The sequence below is a fragment of the Sorex fumeus genome, unplaced genomic scaffold (assembly GCF_029834395.1).
Source record: "Sorex fumeus unplaced genomic scaffold, SorFum_2.1 ptg000067l, whole genome shotgun sequence".
NCBI classification, from domain to species: Eukaryota; Metazoa; Chordata; class Mammalia; order Eulipotyphla; family Soricidae; genus Sorex; species Sorex fumeus.
In genome coordinates this window covers 3,208,701-3,224,112 of record NW_026606124.1, presented here as the reverse complement: position 1 = coordinate 3,224,112, position 15,412 = coordinate 3,208,701, and the positions used below count along the sequence as shown (strand labels likewise).

Below are 15,412 nucleotides of genomic sequence, written 5' to 3'. Positions count from 1 at the left end.
AATGACCACAAATCCTTGGACTCTGACCATAGAAATGAGGCTACCAGATTGAGGGAGGGGCAGAGTAGGTAATCGGAAAATAGGGATGGACGTGGGGGTTAGAAGTGACATAAAGAGGGGCTGGAGTGATAGCACTGCGGATGGGGCATTTGCCTTGCAAGCGCCCGACCCGGGTTCAATTTCCAGCATTCCATATGGTCCCCCGAGCACCGCCAGGAGTAATTCCTGAGTGCAAAGCCAGGAGTAACCCCTGAGCATTGCCAGGTGTGACCCAAAAAAGCAAAAATAAATAAATAAATAATAAAATTTTTTAAACGATTAAAAAAAAGTGACATAAAGATAGTGCTGGGGATCTTGGGCGCGTTGGTGGTTGTGTAGGTGCAATAAATTTGTACATCAAAACCATAAATTTTAAATACACTATTTGAACTATGTTACTTCGATAACAATTCAATATAGCTGTTTTTTGGTTTGGGACATCAACCAACTGTACTCAGGGCTAACTCCTGGCTCTGTACTCATGTATCACTCCTGGCAGTGCCCAAGGGATTATATACAGTATGAGGAATAGAACCAGAGTCATCTACATGCAAGACAAACATAGGGCCTATGAGACATGTGGGTAAGGCACTTTCCTTGTATGTGATTGATCCTGGTTCAAATCCCAGGCACTCCATATGGTCTCCTGAGCACCACCAGGAGTGATCCCTAAACACAGAGCCATGGGGAAACTTCCTTCTCTAACTCTTAGGTATTTTGTCTTGAAATGCGAACTTTCCTATTGTGCTTCTGATTTCTTTAAAGATTTTTATGAAATCACAGAATTGGTGAAAGAGGAAAACAAGATCGTTGATAACTCATTCAAATAAAAACATCCATGTATTAAGGAAATGCTATGCAATGCTGTGATGGATAAAAAATATATCTGGTCCTCGGGCTGGAGCGATAGCACAGCGGGTAGGGCGTTTGCTGTGCACGCGGCCGATCCGGGTTTGATTCCCAGCATCCCATATGGGCTCCCCCGCACCTCCCAGCACCGCCAGGAGTAATTCCTGAGTGCAGAGCCAGGAGTGACTCCTGTGCAGAGACGGGTGTGACCAAAAAGGAAAAAAAAATCACAAAACAAAACAAAACAAAAAAACAAAACAAAACAAAAAAGAAATATATCTGATCCTTCAATGTAAATAAAAGAAAAAGAATATATTTATTATAAGACTTGATCTTCATTCACAGTTCCTGATTAACAGCTTAGGACCCCCAGAAATTTCCTCAGTGTTTGATAAGGTGTCTTTTGTCATGTAAATGGTAGGAACGTGAAAAGCTCCTTAGCTGGAGTCTGGTTGCCAAGAGAACCAGCCCCACGTGATGAGAGGGTGTTGAAACTTGCTGTTACCCCGACGAGACCTTGGGAGAGGGAGAGGGGCTTAGAGGTTGAGTCCAGTGGCTAATGACCAGTGAGATCACTAGCCATGCTTAAGTAATCAAGTCTCCATAAAATGCCCCCAACGTGGGAGGTTTGGAGAGCTCCTAGGGGACTCACACATTTCCCCCAGGTACTCCACAAGGCTCCAAGCTCCACTGGGACCTCATCCAAGGATTTCCTGTACCCCACAGTTGATTCTGAGCCTCTATTGTCCTTTTTAATAAATCAGTGCCCCGTAAATTAGCAGGGTTTCTGCATTCTGGGAGTTGCTTTGAACAGTGTTTCTTACTTCCGGGGCCACATGAGCTACTGTGAACTCCCAGGGTACCCCAAGGCGAAAAATCACATAAATGGGATAGCCACGGTATGAGCCTGGGGTCCAACCAGTATAGCAAAGATTGAGAAATAATGTCTAACGCAGAAATCAGACCAGATGCAAGGGGCTCTGGATTGCAGCTAGATGACCAGAAAAATGCAGATTAAAATCTAGTACTCACCATTGGCAGCTGAATTGTGCACAGGTGTTTGTAGGTGATTGGTCACTCCAGGGACCTTCCTGGTCCTAGGCCTGGAGGGTGGAGAGGAAAAACTCCGAAGTCGGAGCCTTTCCCCTCACACTCCCCGAGTGGAAATTGGGAGAATTGAGATGGATCCTTTCACTCTTGCTGGGGTCCTGAGAGAGTGGGTATCTTCAAACACCCTGGAATTGGGGGTCTCTGGACCCTCATTTACATGTGCGAATATAAATTTTGGAAAATAATGTTTAGTCTATAAACTTCTTAGCATGGCTGACCCGAGTTCGATTCCTCCGCCCCTCTCGGAGAGCCCGGCAAGCTACCGAGAGTATTCAATATGCCAGACACAGTAACAACAAAGTCTCCAATGGAGATGTTACTGGGCCCGCTCGAGCAAACTTCTTAGCAAAGACAGAATTTAAAATCTTGTTCAGATAGAGAAGGGAGCACCAAATAAAGGGTGTTTGGAGGATCCTCCCAGGAGGGGAGATGCATGTCGAAAGTAGACTATGGACTGAACATGTTTGCCACTCGATGCCTCTTTTGCAGACCACAACACCCAAAAGGAGAGAGAGAACACAGGGGATTGCCCTGCCACAGAGACAGGGGGGATGGGGGGATGGGGGTGGGAGGGATATTATCCATGGTGGTGGAAAATGGGCACTGGTGGAGGGATGGGTATCTGATCATTGTATAATCGAAACCCAAGCACAAAAAATTGTAAATCTACAACTGTACCTCATGGTGTTTCACTAAAAAAAAAAAAAAAGAATGCATAGAAAAAAAAATCTTGTTCAAAGGACTGAAGCGATAGCACAGTTGGTAGGGCATTTGACTTGCTTGCAGATGACTAGGTTTGATACCTGGCACCCCATATGGTCCCTTGAGCACCACCAGGAGTGAGTCCTGAGTGAAGACCAGGAGTAAGCCTGAGCACTACTGGCCCAAACAAAACAACAACAATAAAAGCTTGTTTGGAAGTTTTTGTTTTGTTTGGCAGGATGCCATACCTGGAGGTGCTAAGGGCTCACTCCTGGCTGGGTTTGGGGTACCATATGTGGTTCCAGAATTTGAACTGGGGTCAGCTGTGAGCAAAGCAAGTGCTCTGTACTATCTCTATCTCCAGGCCCAGAATTAAAAATCTTCCCTGCTGACCGTGCTATGTCTTTTTACATAATATTGCTAAAAAGATGGGGTCTGTCTGTGTGACTAAGACATCCCTACTGCCTTTGGGGGACGTTTCCATTTCCTCGAGGTATGCAGCAGCACTTAATGAGCTTTTCTTATTTATAGAAATGGAAGGAGATGGCCTCCTTAGACATATGCCTAGGAGATGTTTTTGTAGAAAAGATGTTAAAACGTTGGCCTGCTTTAAAGCAATTTGAAAATCTATTGAGAGAAGAAAGGGTCACTGTGAAATAGATCTTTATTTGCTGATTTCCAAAAAAAATACTTGGTGATCTTTGAAGAGACCCTACAAAAGGGTGGCTAAGTTCACCTGTCATGTCCCATAGGTATAATTGTGGCCCAGAATTGTTAAGTGACAAAAATCTCATTTCTTAGAAATAAAGTTGCTTCTGATCTTAAAAAATTATCCCCAGGGGGATGAGGAGATAGTACAGGGGTAAGAAGTTTGCTTGCCTTGTACCCAGTTGACCCAGGTTCGATCCCTGACTACCCCAAGCCCTGTCAGAAGTGATCCCAGTGCACTACCAAAAGTAAACCCTGAGCACTACCAGGTGTGGGTTAAAATCAAACAACAAAAATTGCTTCCCTCAACACCGCTCCACCTAAAAGACAGGGGCAGGGGGAGAAGTGTGTGTGGAGCGATAGCCTAGTGGGTAGGGCATTTGCTTGGCACAATGGTCAACCCGGGTTCAATCCCCGGCATCCCATATGGTCCCCCCAGCACGGCCAGGAATAATTCCTAAGTGCAGAGCTAGGAGTGACCCCGGAGCATCGACGAGTGTGGCAAAATAAATAAACAAATAAAAAGACAGAACACACAGTGAGGGAAAAAGGCCTCAAAGGGGCCGGAGCACAAGCCTTGCATGCGTGAGGCCCCAAGTTCAGTCTCTACTCTTGCAAAGCCTCCCAGCATGCCACTGAGCTCCAAACAGTAAGACTTGCATGACGGAGGAGCGGACCCTGGCGTGAATTAAAATGAAAAATTAAGATTGGCTTGTGGTGGAGAATTCTTGGGAATGACCTGGGTTATTCGGCACGTGAGCTCTGATGGGGCCCAGGCTGAGCTAGGGGTCGGCACAGAGTCTGGGGGACAGGAAAGATGAATGACAGGTTGTAGTGGCCCGATAAAGGGAACCTCAGAACTCCCAAATGATGAACTCCATTAGGTGAAAAGTTGTCCAGTACTGAGGATATACTAGGAGGAACATTCTGCTCCTGTGTCAGGGAGGACAGTAAGGCTTCTAATGCATTCTTCTCTCAAGATCCCTCTCAGCCCAGCGTCCTGTGGGGCCCCATCCCCGGAGAAGGCTTTGGGGACTGAAGAGTTTCCAGCAGCACGAGAAGCAAAAGCCAAACTCAAAACCCACAGAAGGAACTCCTGTGTCATCAAGGACCACAATTAAGGAAAAGTAGGGGCTTTTGCTGGCAGACCACGTCAGCACGAGGAGGTGTGTAGAAAGCGGGGTCATTTTGAGTATTTGGCGAAGGCATATTATTCTTTTGACAACAAGAATAAAGGGAGCAATTAGAAACTGCAGGAAATTCAAAAGCTGTACAGAAAAGCTATCTCCCAGATATAAAGGAAAAGTAACGAGGCAAGTCATTGGCAATTGATGGAGCCCAGGAGCATGAAATGCGTTTATTGGATCTCTCCCTTCCTGCCTCCCCCTGCAGGCCGCCTTGGTGCCGTGGCCTTGGAATGAAGGGAAGAAAGGGAAAGCCTGGCTCTGTGCAGCCACACTCACACGGGCGTGAGGAGGGCGTGTTGACTGGTTTCTTTCTTTTTCTTTCACTCTTTAAATACTTTATTTTTTTTCCGTTTTGGGGTGATAGCCAGCAGTACTCAGGAGTCATTCCTGGCAGTGCTCGGGGACCATACGGGAAGCTGGGGATTGAACCCAAATTGGCCGCACGCAAAGCAAGTGCCCTACCTGTTCCCCTAACGCTTTGGCCTGCTGTTTTTGTTTTTTTTAAACCTTTAAAGGGCTTTCTGAGGTCCCCTAGTCTGCCAAGAAACTCCACATGTATGCCACATGGTACACGTTCACACGCACATGCACACATGTGCACTCCCAGGTGCCAGTAGAGTGACTTCCAGAACCCCCTTTTCTCAAAAGCCCAGGCCAGCCCCTCTCCCAGGATGTAAACACACACACCCTTTCCTGAGAGGAGCCACTAGGATGTGGAAGGGAGGGATCCAGAGCCCTCTAGGACCCAGGCAACAGGACAGGGCAAAGACACTTTCAGAGCATGCGGCCCACCTGCGCGCGTTCAATCCTCAGGCCAGGAGTGATCCTCGGCACAGAGCCAGGGGTAAGCCCGAGTACCTCTAGATGTGGGCCAAAACCAAAAATAAAAGAAAACGCCACCAAAAAATACTCACAAGACAATCTGCCCCTTTTGGCAGGAGGGTAATAGCCCACAACTAAGGGGGTCACACAGCTGATTCCCACCGGCGCCTTTCCTGGGGGGCTGTATAAGGCTCCCTTGCTGGGTCCTGCTGCTTCTCCCCAGCCCTCTCTCTTCCCCACCTCTCTCCTACTTCCCAGTTTCTCCAGTTCTTTCCCTGCTGGATTCTGTCCCGCAGGCTCTATTCCTCTCACCATCTTCCTCCCTCTCAGTCTCTCTCCCCCTACTCCCCTTCAGGATCTCTCTCTTTCTTCCCCTCCCCCACTCCCCTTCAGGATATCTCCCCCCTCCCCCACTCCCCTTCAGGATCTCTCTCTCTCTCTCTCTCTCTCTCTCTCTCTCTCTCTCTCTCTCTCTCTCTGCCCCCTCCCCCTTCAGGATCTCTCTCTCTCTCTTTCTCTCTCTCTTCCCCCCCCCTTCAGGATCTCTCTCTCCTCCTCCCCATTCCCCTTCAGGATATCTCTCTCTTTCTCCCCCACTCCCTCTCAGGATCTCTCTCTCTCTCTCCTTCACTCCCCTTCAGTATCTCTCTCCCCCTCCCCATTCCCCTTCAGGATCTTTCTTCTCTTTCTCCCCCACTCCCCTTCAGTATCTCTCTCTCTCTCCCCCACTCCCCTTCATAATCTCTGTCTCTCTCTCTCTCTCACTCACTCCCCTTCAGGATCTCTCTCTCCTCCCCATTCCCCTTCAGAATCTCTCTCTCTCTCTCTCCTTCACTCCCTTCAGGATCTCTCTCTGTCTCTCTCTCTCCCACTCCCCTTCAGGATCTCTCTCTCTCTCTCTCTCTCTCTCTCTCTCTCTCTCTCTCTCTCTCTCTCTCTCTCCTCGCCTTCCAGGGAAAGCTGACGTGGCACAGCCACCCCCTGGTCAGCGGGAGAGGGGCCTCTTTGGGGTGGGGGAGTCGCTGGCGCTAGCAGCTGAGGGATTGGCCGAGTGGGAGGAGAAAGGGCCGGGCGGGGTGAGCTGGGAAGGGGGAACAGGAAAGAAAACTGAGGGGAGAAGTGAGCACACCCCCCCTGGGTCGGCCTGGATTTTAACCCCCTGCGTGCCCCGTCCTGGGAAACCTCTCGGCCTGCTGCAGCTGGCAGGAGCTCCCCGAGGGCCGAGGGCCGGTGGGCAGGGGGAGCGGGGTGCTGGGAGGAGCGAGGCCTCTGCCGGGCCACCCTCCGTGGTGGGAGGGGCAGGCGCAGTCCAGACTCCCCAGGGCCCTTCCTGCACCCCTCCCCTCAGCTGCTGGCCAGGCCTGCGCTCTGGGACAGGCTTTGCACGGGCAACTTCCAGCCTGTGGCAGCCTAGGGAGGGTGGAGGGGCAGTCTGGGAGGGAAAGAGCCCCCACCCTTGGAGGGGCCTGAGCGACTGGAGGCCCCTCGGCCTGCAGGGTGGCTCTCCGCCAAGGGTCCGACTGGGAAGGCTGGGAGGAGGGGGTGGAGCCTCGGGAAGGGGAGGGGCCTCAGAGAAAGGGGAGGAGCCCGGGAGGAAGGGGTGGGGCCTCGGAGGAAGGGTGGAGCCTTAGAGGAAAGGGTGGAGCCTCAGGGGTGGGGTGGAGTCTCAGGGGAAGGGGTGGAGTCTCAGAGAAGGGGTGGGGCCTCGGAGAAAGGGGAGGAGCCCGGGAGGAAGGGGTGGGGCCTCGGGAGGAAGGGTGGGGCCTTAGGGGAAAGGGTGGAGCCTCAGGGTGGGTGGAGTCTCAGGGGAAGGGGTGGAGTCTCAGAGAAGGGGTGGGGCCTCGGAGAAAGGGGAGGAGCCCGGGAGGAAGGGGTGGGGCCTCGGGAGGAAGGGTGGGGCCTTAGGGGAAAGGATGGAGCCTCAGGGTGGGTGGAGTCTCAGGGGAAGGGGTGGAGTCTCAGAGAAGGGGTGGGGCCTCGGAGAAAGGGGAGGAGCCCGGGAGGAAGGGGTGGGGCCTCGGGAGGAAGGGTGGAGCCTTAGAGGAAAGGGTGGAGCCTCAGGGTGGGGTGGAGTCTCAGGGGAAGGGGTGGAGTCTCAGAGAAGGGGTGGGGCCTCGGAGAAAGGGGAGGAGCCCGGGAGGAAGGGGTGGGGCCTCGGGAGGAAGGGTGGGGCCTTAGGGGAAAGGGTGGAGCCTCAGGGTGGGGTGGAGTCTCCGGGGAAGGGGTGGAGTCTCAGAGAAGGGGTGGGGCCTCAGGGAAGGGTGGAGACTAGGAGGAGGAGGTGGAGCCTAGGAAGAAGAGGTGGAGTCTCAGAGGAAGGGGCGTGGCCCTTGCTGGTTGGTTAACTAGAGTTTAGCTGACCTGGTGGGCAGAGATGGGAGCTGGGTGGATGGGGGAGGGCTGTTAGTGACTCCCTTTCCTCTGGGGGTGGCCCCTCTGCTCCTGCCCTCAGTCCCATGCAGGGTTTGGCTGTCATTCCTTTGGGAACAAGGGTAGAGTGAGCAGGGGGTCCCCTCCCCAGTGCTGCCAAAACTCACTCTCCACACAACAGAGTACAGGTCCCCCACTTGCTGTGGGCTGTGGTGGGGAGCAGGGTGCTAGCGGGGCTGGCTGGCACAGCAGTTTCTAGAAGTTTCTGTGTCTGGTGCCTGGTGTTCGTCCAACTCATCAGTTCATTGCGTCAAGGGGTGTTTCCTGAGACCCTGTGCATGCAATTTTAGTTGAATCCTTCCTTTGCATCCTTTTCTAGTGGAACATCAGTGAATGAATGATTGCAGAGGACAGTAAGAGCCCTGAAGAGAAAACAGGATTTTTTGGAGGGCTCTTAAAGGGGCATCGGCCCCAGCATGGGTGGTCTCGAAGGACTGCTGTTACACGGATGCCCGAGATGCCTTGGGGAGTCAGCCATAGCAGCAGGGCTGAGGAGGATCTTTTATACTTGACCCTGCAGTACTTCAAAGAGGGTGACAGGGTGCTTGTCTGTGAGCTCCTCAGAGACTCTAAGAAGTGGCATGGCCCCTGCATGAATGAGAATGGTGTGATACGCAGAAGCAGTCAAGCCCCTCCACCAGGAAGTTCACCTGGACTGGCATTGAGACGGCTGATCTTCCCTTCCGGTTTATGTGCTGGCTGATCTACCACGTTCAGAACTGTCTCAGGAATTCTCCCGCGTGAGGATGGTGCCAGAGAGAGCATAGCACCTATAGTGCGAATGGAACTCACACCACGAGACGATCCCTGGCACAGAGTGGGGTGCTGTGCTTCCCAGGACTAATACAGCCTTGCTGGGGGCTGGGGGGATATGCACGAGACAAGCTGGGAGGGGATGGAACTGCTTTTAGCTGAAGATCATAGCTGTTTGTCTCTGCGGTGCCAAGAGAGGAAGTGGAGTCATGAGCAGAATCCAGCCGGGTGTACAGACAGGAGGGACAGGCACTGTGGAGCTGGGGACTTGGGAATACAAGAGGGTGGTGCTATGGGGACATTACTCCATCCACGAAGTTCCTGCCAGGGGCTCCCTCATCCCTGCGTTTCCTTCCAGCTATCTGCTCTGGAACCTTCTCACCATCCCATCCTCCCAGATCCTTCTCCTTGGGGAAAGAGATTCATAGATCTTTTTATTTTTATATATTTTTATTATTTAATTTTTAAAAATTGAATCATAGTGATACACACAATTGCAAAGTTGTTCCTGATTGGGTTTCAGTCATATATTGTTCCAACATGATGCATCTTTTAAAAAAAAAAAGATGGTTTTCAGGGGCTGAGGGTTGGGGTCACACCTGGTGGTGCTCAGGGCTTCCTCCTGGTTCTGTGCTCAGGTGCCACTTCCAGTGGGGCTTGGGGAATCACATTCACTCTAGGGAGTGAAACCAAGGTTGGCCACATGCAAGACAGGTGCTGTCACCCCTGTACTAGCTCTCCAGTCTGCACACAGTGAATTGTAGGGCAGTGGCGCCCAAATAGGGCAATGCAGCCAGTTTGGTGGTAGGAATTTAGGAATCGTGGGTGGCTACAGACAATATTCCAGAAAGAGTAAAGTGTCTCCACCACACCACTGCCTGATGGAGGGCAGTGCAGGATGACAGCGCCAGCTCAGAATCCCTTCCGAGGAAACTGAAAGCCAAGTGCTTCCAATCCTGAGCTTTTGGTTCCTCAGTTTTTCTGTTTTGTTTTGGGGACTACACCCTGTGATCTTCAGGGAGTTCTTCCTGGCTCTGCACTCAGGAATTAGTCCTGGAGATGCTCAGGGGACGACATGGGGTGTCAGGGATTACACCCAGTCTGCTGCGTGCGAGGCAAGCGCCCTGTCCACTGTGTTCTGTCTCTGGCCCCTGCTCTGCAGTTCAGAGCCTGTTCACTGGGTTCTTCCCCACCTGCACAGTGGGAGCCCGCTGGGAGCTTGGCCCGTGGGTCCCCTGCACCTCTCTGTGTGCTGAGGGCACTCCTGCCTTGGAGCTGTGAGGATTCTGACACGCTGGTTTCTCAGCGGGCCTTGGAACCTTGAGATTGTTGTTTCCTGCACCTTCTGATCTTCTCAGCTTTTCACTGAAAGACACAGTTTCCCCTCCCCCTCAGCCCGCCCCTCCCCTCCACACACTTTTTTCTGAACACAAACACACAAATGAGTGCCCTAGTACACACATTCACACACTCCAGCCACACAGTTTCACACCTATATAAACACACACACACACACACACACACACACAAATGCGTTCTTACAGCTACACCCATACTCATCAACAACTCCCCCCCCACACACACACACTAGTTCACACACAGTGACACAGACACACATGCAGAGGCCCAAAATGATAGTACAGTGGGGAGGGTGCTTGACTGTGCACAGGGCTGACCCGGGTTTGATCCCTGACACCCTATATGACCCCCCCTAGCACCACCAGGACGATCCCTGTGTGCAGAGGCAGGAGCTAGCCCTGAGCACAGCTGGGCGTGGCCCAAAAACCAAAAGAAAAAACACACAAAACATAGCAAACACAAAGCAGATGCACGTGTGCACAGAGCAATCACTATACACACAATCACACAGTTTGGAGAACACCCCCAACCCCCCAACCCCTTCTTCTTTTTCAGTTCTTATTGGAAGGGAGGTAAGAGTCTGTGGCCTTCTGTAAGATTCCATTTCTCGCCCTTCCCCCCAGCAAAAACCTCCTGGCCCCTTCTTTTCTTGGGTCCTGTCCAGATAGTGCTGTGTCTTTAAGGAAGTTGAAGCTGCTAAAAGTGAGTGAGAGAGAGAGAGGGGGAAAAAAAAACCACTGAAAATTTGGCATCTCTTCCCCCTCAAGTTTCTGGTGTCACTTATGAAACACGGCGGGTCCTTGTTGCTGAGGAGAGCAGTTGTTTCGCTGAAAGGCGGGGGTGCAGGCTTCTGGGCACCCCCTGCCCTCTCTGCGGTCTCCTCTCCGCCGGCTCCGAGGGGGGACAGGACCAGGGAAACTAACTGAACAACGTGGGACCCGCACCCACTCGCCGCCCCTTCCTTCGACTTTCCCCGGGCTGGGCCCTGCAGTCTCCAGGGTCAGCCGCCTCCATTGCTGCTCTCTGGTTCCATCTCAGAAGCTCCCGCTGGGTTAAAGAGAGCCGACTCTGAAGGTAAGGTCCGTGGGAGGAACTGCAGGGAGGCCCCTGCTGGGTGAGGGCCTGGGGACTCTCCCTGCCTTGCATCTGCCTGGGACATCTGTCCGTCTGTCCGTCCTTCCCTTTCCTTGACAGCGGCATTTGTCTGTGGAAGTACCAGGGGCATTTGGGCTTGAACCCCCAGCCCGCTTCACCCAAGCCAGCTAAGGGATCCTTGTGGGAGTTGATTTGGGCGGTTGCCGGCGGGGGGGGGGGGGGGTGTCCTTTGAACCCAACAGGCTGAGGAGTTTCCACGGAAGAGGCTTTGGGTCGCAGGAGCAGGAGGGGGCGGTGGGGCGGGTGGGGGTGGTGTGCACTACACAAGGGGCCTGTCTGGGCCAGCCCAAGCCTACCTATGGGGGGCTCGGATGGGAGGGACATGGGAGGGGGCGTGGGGGGGCAGGTTCTGTGAAGCACTGGAGGAGGGGGCGACCGGGAAACAGATTTCAAGTCATAAAGTCAGCAGCAGGGGCTGGCCCCGAAGAGGGAGTGCTGTGGGATGGGGAAGCCAGGCTGTGTGACCCGGGGCAAGTCTGGGCCTCAGTTTCCTCTTCTGTCCCAGGGGGGGTGGCAGGTCTCTGCTGTGTGACTTGGCTGGGTCCTGGAAGGGGCGAGTGTCTTCTGGGTGGGGGGTCACCTGGGTGCTGTGCCCCCCCTTCTGCAGGAGCTAGGATGCTGGCACTGCGCCTGCTGTGCGGGGCCGTCCTCCTGGACCTGGCCCAGGCCTGCCCCAAGCGCTGTGACTGTAGCCAGAAGTACGGCTTCCAGAGCGCCGACTGCGCCTACCGGGACCTGGAGGCCGTGCCGCCGGGCTTCCCAGCCAACGTGACCACGCTGAGCCTGTCGGCCAACAAGCTGCCGGCCTTGCCCGAGGGCGCCTTCCAGGAGGTGCCGCTGCTGAAGTCGCTGTGGCTGGCGCACAACCAGATCCGCTGGGTGGCAGCGGGCGCCCTGGCCTCGCTGGGCCACCTCAAGACCCTGGACCTCAGCCACAACCTCATCTCCGACTTCTCCTGGGGCGACCTGCACAACCTCAGCGCCCTGGAGCTGCTGAAACTGGACAGCAACGAGCTGACCTCGGTGCCGCGCGACGCCTTCCGGGGCCTGCGTGCCCTGCGCTCGCTGCAGCTCAACCATAACCGCCTGCACACGCTGGCCGACGGCACGCTGGCGCCGCTCACCGCCCTGTCCCACCTGCAGATCAACGACAACCCCTTCGACTGCAACTGCGGCCTCATGTGGTTCAAAACGTGGGCGCTGACCACCGCCGTGTCCATCCCGGAGCAGAACAACATCACCTGCGTCTCGCCGCACTTGCTCAAGGGCACGCCGCTAAGCCGTCTGCTGCCACTGCCCTGCTCGGCGCCCGCCGTCCAGCTCACCTACCAGCCCAGCCAGGAAGGTGCCGAGCTGCAGCCGGGCTTCGTGCTGGCGCTGCACTGTGACGTGGACGGGCAGCCCGCACCCCAGCTGCACTGGCACATCCAGACGCCCAGCGGCACCGTGGAGATCGCCAGCCCCAACGTGGGCGCGGACGGGCGAGCCCTGCCCGGGGCCCTGCCCGCCAGCGGCCGGCCACGCTTCCAGGCCTTTGCCAATGGCAGCCTGCTCATCCCCGACTTTGGCAAGCTGGAAGAGGGCACCTACAGCTGCCTGGCCACCAACGAGCTGGGCAGCGCGGAGAGATCGGTGAGCGTGGCGCTGGCCAGCCCCGGCGAGGCGGGCGAGGTAGCTCTGGGTCGCAGGTTTCCTGCCAAGGGCGCCGAGGCCAAGGGCTGCTACACGGTCGACAATGAGGTGCAGCCCTCGGGGCCCGAGGACAATGTGGTCATCATCTACCTCAGCCGTGCAGGGAGCCCCGAGGCCGGGGGGCCCGTGGGAGAGGGGGGTCTGGGGCGGCCGCCCCCCGGGCTGCTCCTTCTGGGCCAGAGCCTCCTCGTCCTGCTCTTCCTCACTTCTTTCTAGTCCCACCGCGACCTGGCATGGGCTGGAGTGGCCCGAGCAGGGCTGCCCCCGTGCAGGGGGATGGGGGCTGTGACGCCTGAGGTGTCCGTGGGGCTCCACGGCTTCCTACCTCCCCTTCTGAGGGTTCCTCTTCTGGAACCCTCGCCACCCCCCCAATTTCTAGCTCAGAACTAATTAGGGCAGACTTCCTGCCACCAGCTACGAAGCTCACTGCTGCTGACTGCAGGCCCCGGTGCCCCCACAGGCTAACGTGGGAGTGCCCGGTCCCTTGCAGGGCACGAATGAGCAAGTGGGGGACGGGTGGGACTGAGGGGGTTGGGATCAGCCTGCAGAGAGGACACAAGGGGACTTGCTTTAGCACTGGCCTGGCAGCTTGGCCCACATCTCTATGGAACCGGAGGCCCCCAGAGGGGCTTCCTCTTCTCTGTCCCTCTGGTCAGCCTACACGCCACTGCCCACTGACCATTCCTTTCTCTCAAGTCTGCATCTGTAGCCGGTCCTCGGCCAGCAGGCCGGGGCTAGCGGAGGAATAAAGTGTTGCTGGCGCTTCCCCGTGTCTGCTTGGACTTCTGTCTGGAAGCCCCTCAACCCCACCCCCACCCCCCACCAGAGGAGAGCCGCAGAAGGGGCCAGCCTGTGTGCACGTGGGCAGCTGGGGGCAGGGCACCCCACAGGGCGAGCTGCAGATGTCCCCCTCCCGCAAAGGCAGAACTGAGGTGTGGGTCTGAGCGCCTGGCTGAGGCGTCCCCGTTCCGTCCCACCCCCTGAGCCGTAGCCTGAAGGGGTGTTCTTAGGGGAGGCTTGGGTTGTGGTCGCTTTTCCCAGCCCAGGGAAGAAAGGGGAGAAAGGCAAGGCCAGAGGGAGGAGGTGGGGGGCACAGGAGAGGGAGAGAGGAAGGAGGGAGGGAGGGAAAGAGGCCTGGGGGCCCCAGGTACCCCCAGAGTTCCTGGGAGGAGAATCAGTGATTCTGCAGTCGCTGAGTCGGAAGCTGATGGGGTACAGGAGACACGGGATGGGGGGGGCATGTGAATGGGATCAGACTCCGAGGCCAGGTCTGAGTTGTGTCTCTCCTGCTGCCTCTGCCCTTCCCCTCCCAGATCCAGGTGCTCTCGGGATTAAGAAGCTTAGGGTTGGGCTGGGGGTTCTGCGGCCTCTCCCAGAGCCCCCAGAACTGGGAGTCCAGCTGGGAGTCCAGGGGGCCCAGGAGCTGAGCGGTGGGCTGGCCCCCTGCCCCCTCTGCTGGCCCTCGGGCTCCGCCCACTGGCTTGCAGGTCCCACTAATGTCACTGGTGCTGGTGGCAGGGATAGAAGGGGCTCGATGGAGCCACATGCCCAGCTGTGGTGAGTCTGCGCTTCCTTGTGGGCCTTCAGGCTCTGATCAACTTCTGAGTTCCTCCGACGGGGCAGCCCCAACCAGACGGGGACCCCGTGTCTCTGACTGGGTCTCTTAGAGGAGGACCTAGTCCTCCTGATGCGGGGTCAGCGGCTGCGGGGGGGGACAGCTGTGGCCTGAGTTCAGAGGTCCCACCCCCATCCGCTGCTTTCCAGTGGCTGGTGGTCCCCGCTGCTCTTGGGGTCAAGGCGGGGGTTCCCAGCTGGGGCTGCAGAGGGACCTCTGACTCCACCCGCTCCCCCATCCCCCTGCTGCAGATGGGCTGCCTCCTTTGTGCCTTTGCTTCCTCCGTTTCACGGTCTCTGTTGCACACTTAGCTATGTAGGCTCAGGCTCCACCTCCTCCAGCAAGCCCTCCCAGAGGCTCCCACCTCCTACGTGAGTCAGGCCCCCTCATATGGCTCCTGGTGGCCTAGTGACCCAGGGGCTATCCCTGTGTCCAGTAGATTCCCCAAGTGCCTTCACATTCTCCACACCGGGCCAAGGAACATGGACCCCTTCCCAGGGGGCTGAGTGGGACCCTATCCTGCCCTTGGTGGTCTGGCCCCTTCCTGCCACCCCTTCCGTCTCCCCCCCACCCCCCTGAAAGCCATCCTCTGCCCTAACTGCTGGCCACCCTTTAGGGTCCATGTACTTCCAACCCCAAGCCTGCAACCTCAGGGGTGGCCTCCAGGCCCCCAGCTCTCCCCTTCCCCAAGGGATGCAGCCACAGACCCTCTCCACGGGCACCCAGTGCCCAGCCCAGCCAGCACCACCCAGGCCCCATAAACATGCACTTTCAGCCCTGGGCAGGTTTCCCTGCCGCCTGCCCACGGAGGAGGAGTTTCTCAGGGACACGTTTATTACAGGGAGGACACTGGCCCTTTCATACTCTCGGAGGTGAACCAACCCCAGACAGAGCAGGCCTGGGTGTGAGGGCGCGGGGGCTGCCACAGGGAGCCCAGGGTGGGGCCTGCTGGCCAGGGGAGGCATCCCGGCAGGGGTGGGGAGACGGGAGA

The 15,412-nt window shown here is 56.0% G+C and overlaps 1 protein-coding gene across 1 annotated transcript; it reads left to right on the top strand.

Moving 5' to 3' along the window:
- Positions 1-10,980: 10,980 nt before the first annotated feature.
- ISLR (immunoglobulin superfamily containing leucine rich repeat) lies at positions 10,981-13,518 on the top strand. The gene is made up of 2 exons (XM_056128766.1): positions 10,981-11,033; positions 11,722-13,518. The coding sequence occupies exon 2, from the start codon at positions 11,730-11,732 to the stop codon at positions 13,020-13,022; it is 1,293 nt and encodes a 430-aa protein (XP_055984741.1). The 5' UTR covers positions 10,981-11,033; positions 11,722-11,729; the 3' UTR covers positions 13,023-13,518.
- Positions 13,519-15,412: the final 1,894 nt, after the last annotated feature.

Bases quoted from the DNA above. Each gene is read 5' to 3' on its own strand.
- ISLR (XM_056128766.1), top strand. From the start codon at position 11,730: ATGCTGGCACTGCGCCTGCTGTGCGGGGCCGTCCTCCTGGACCTGGCC.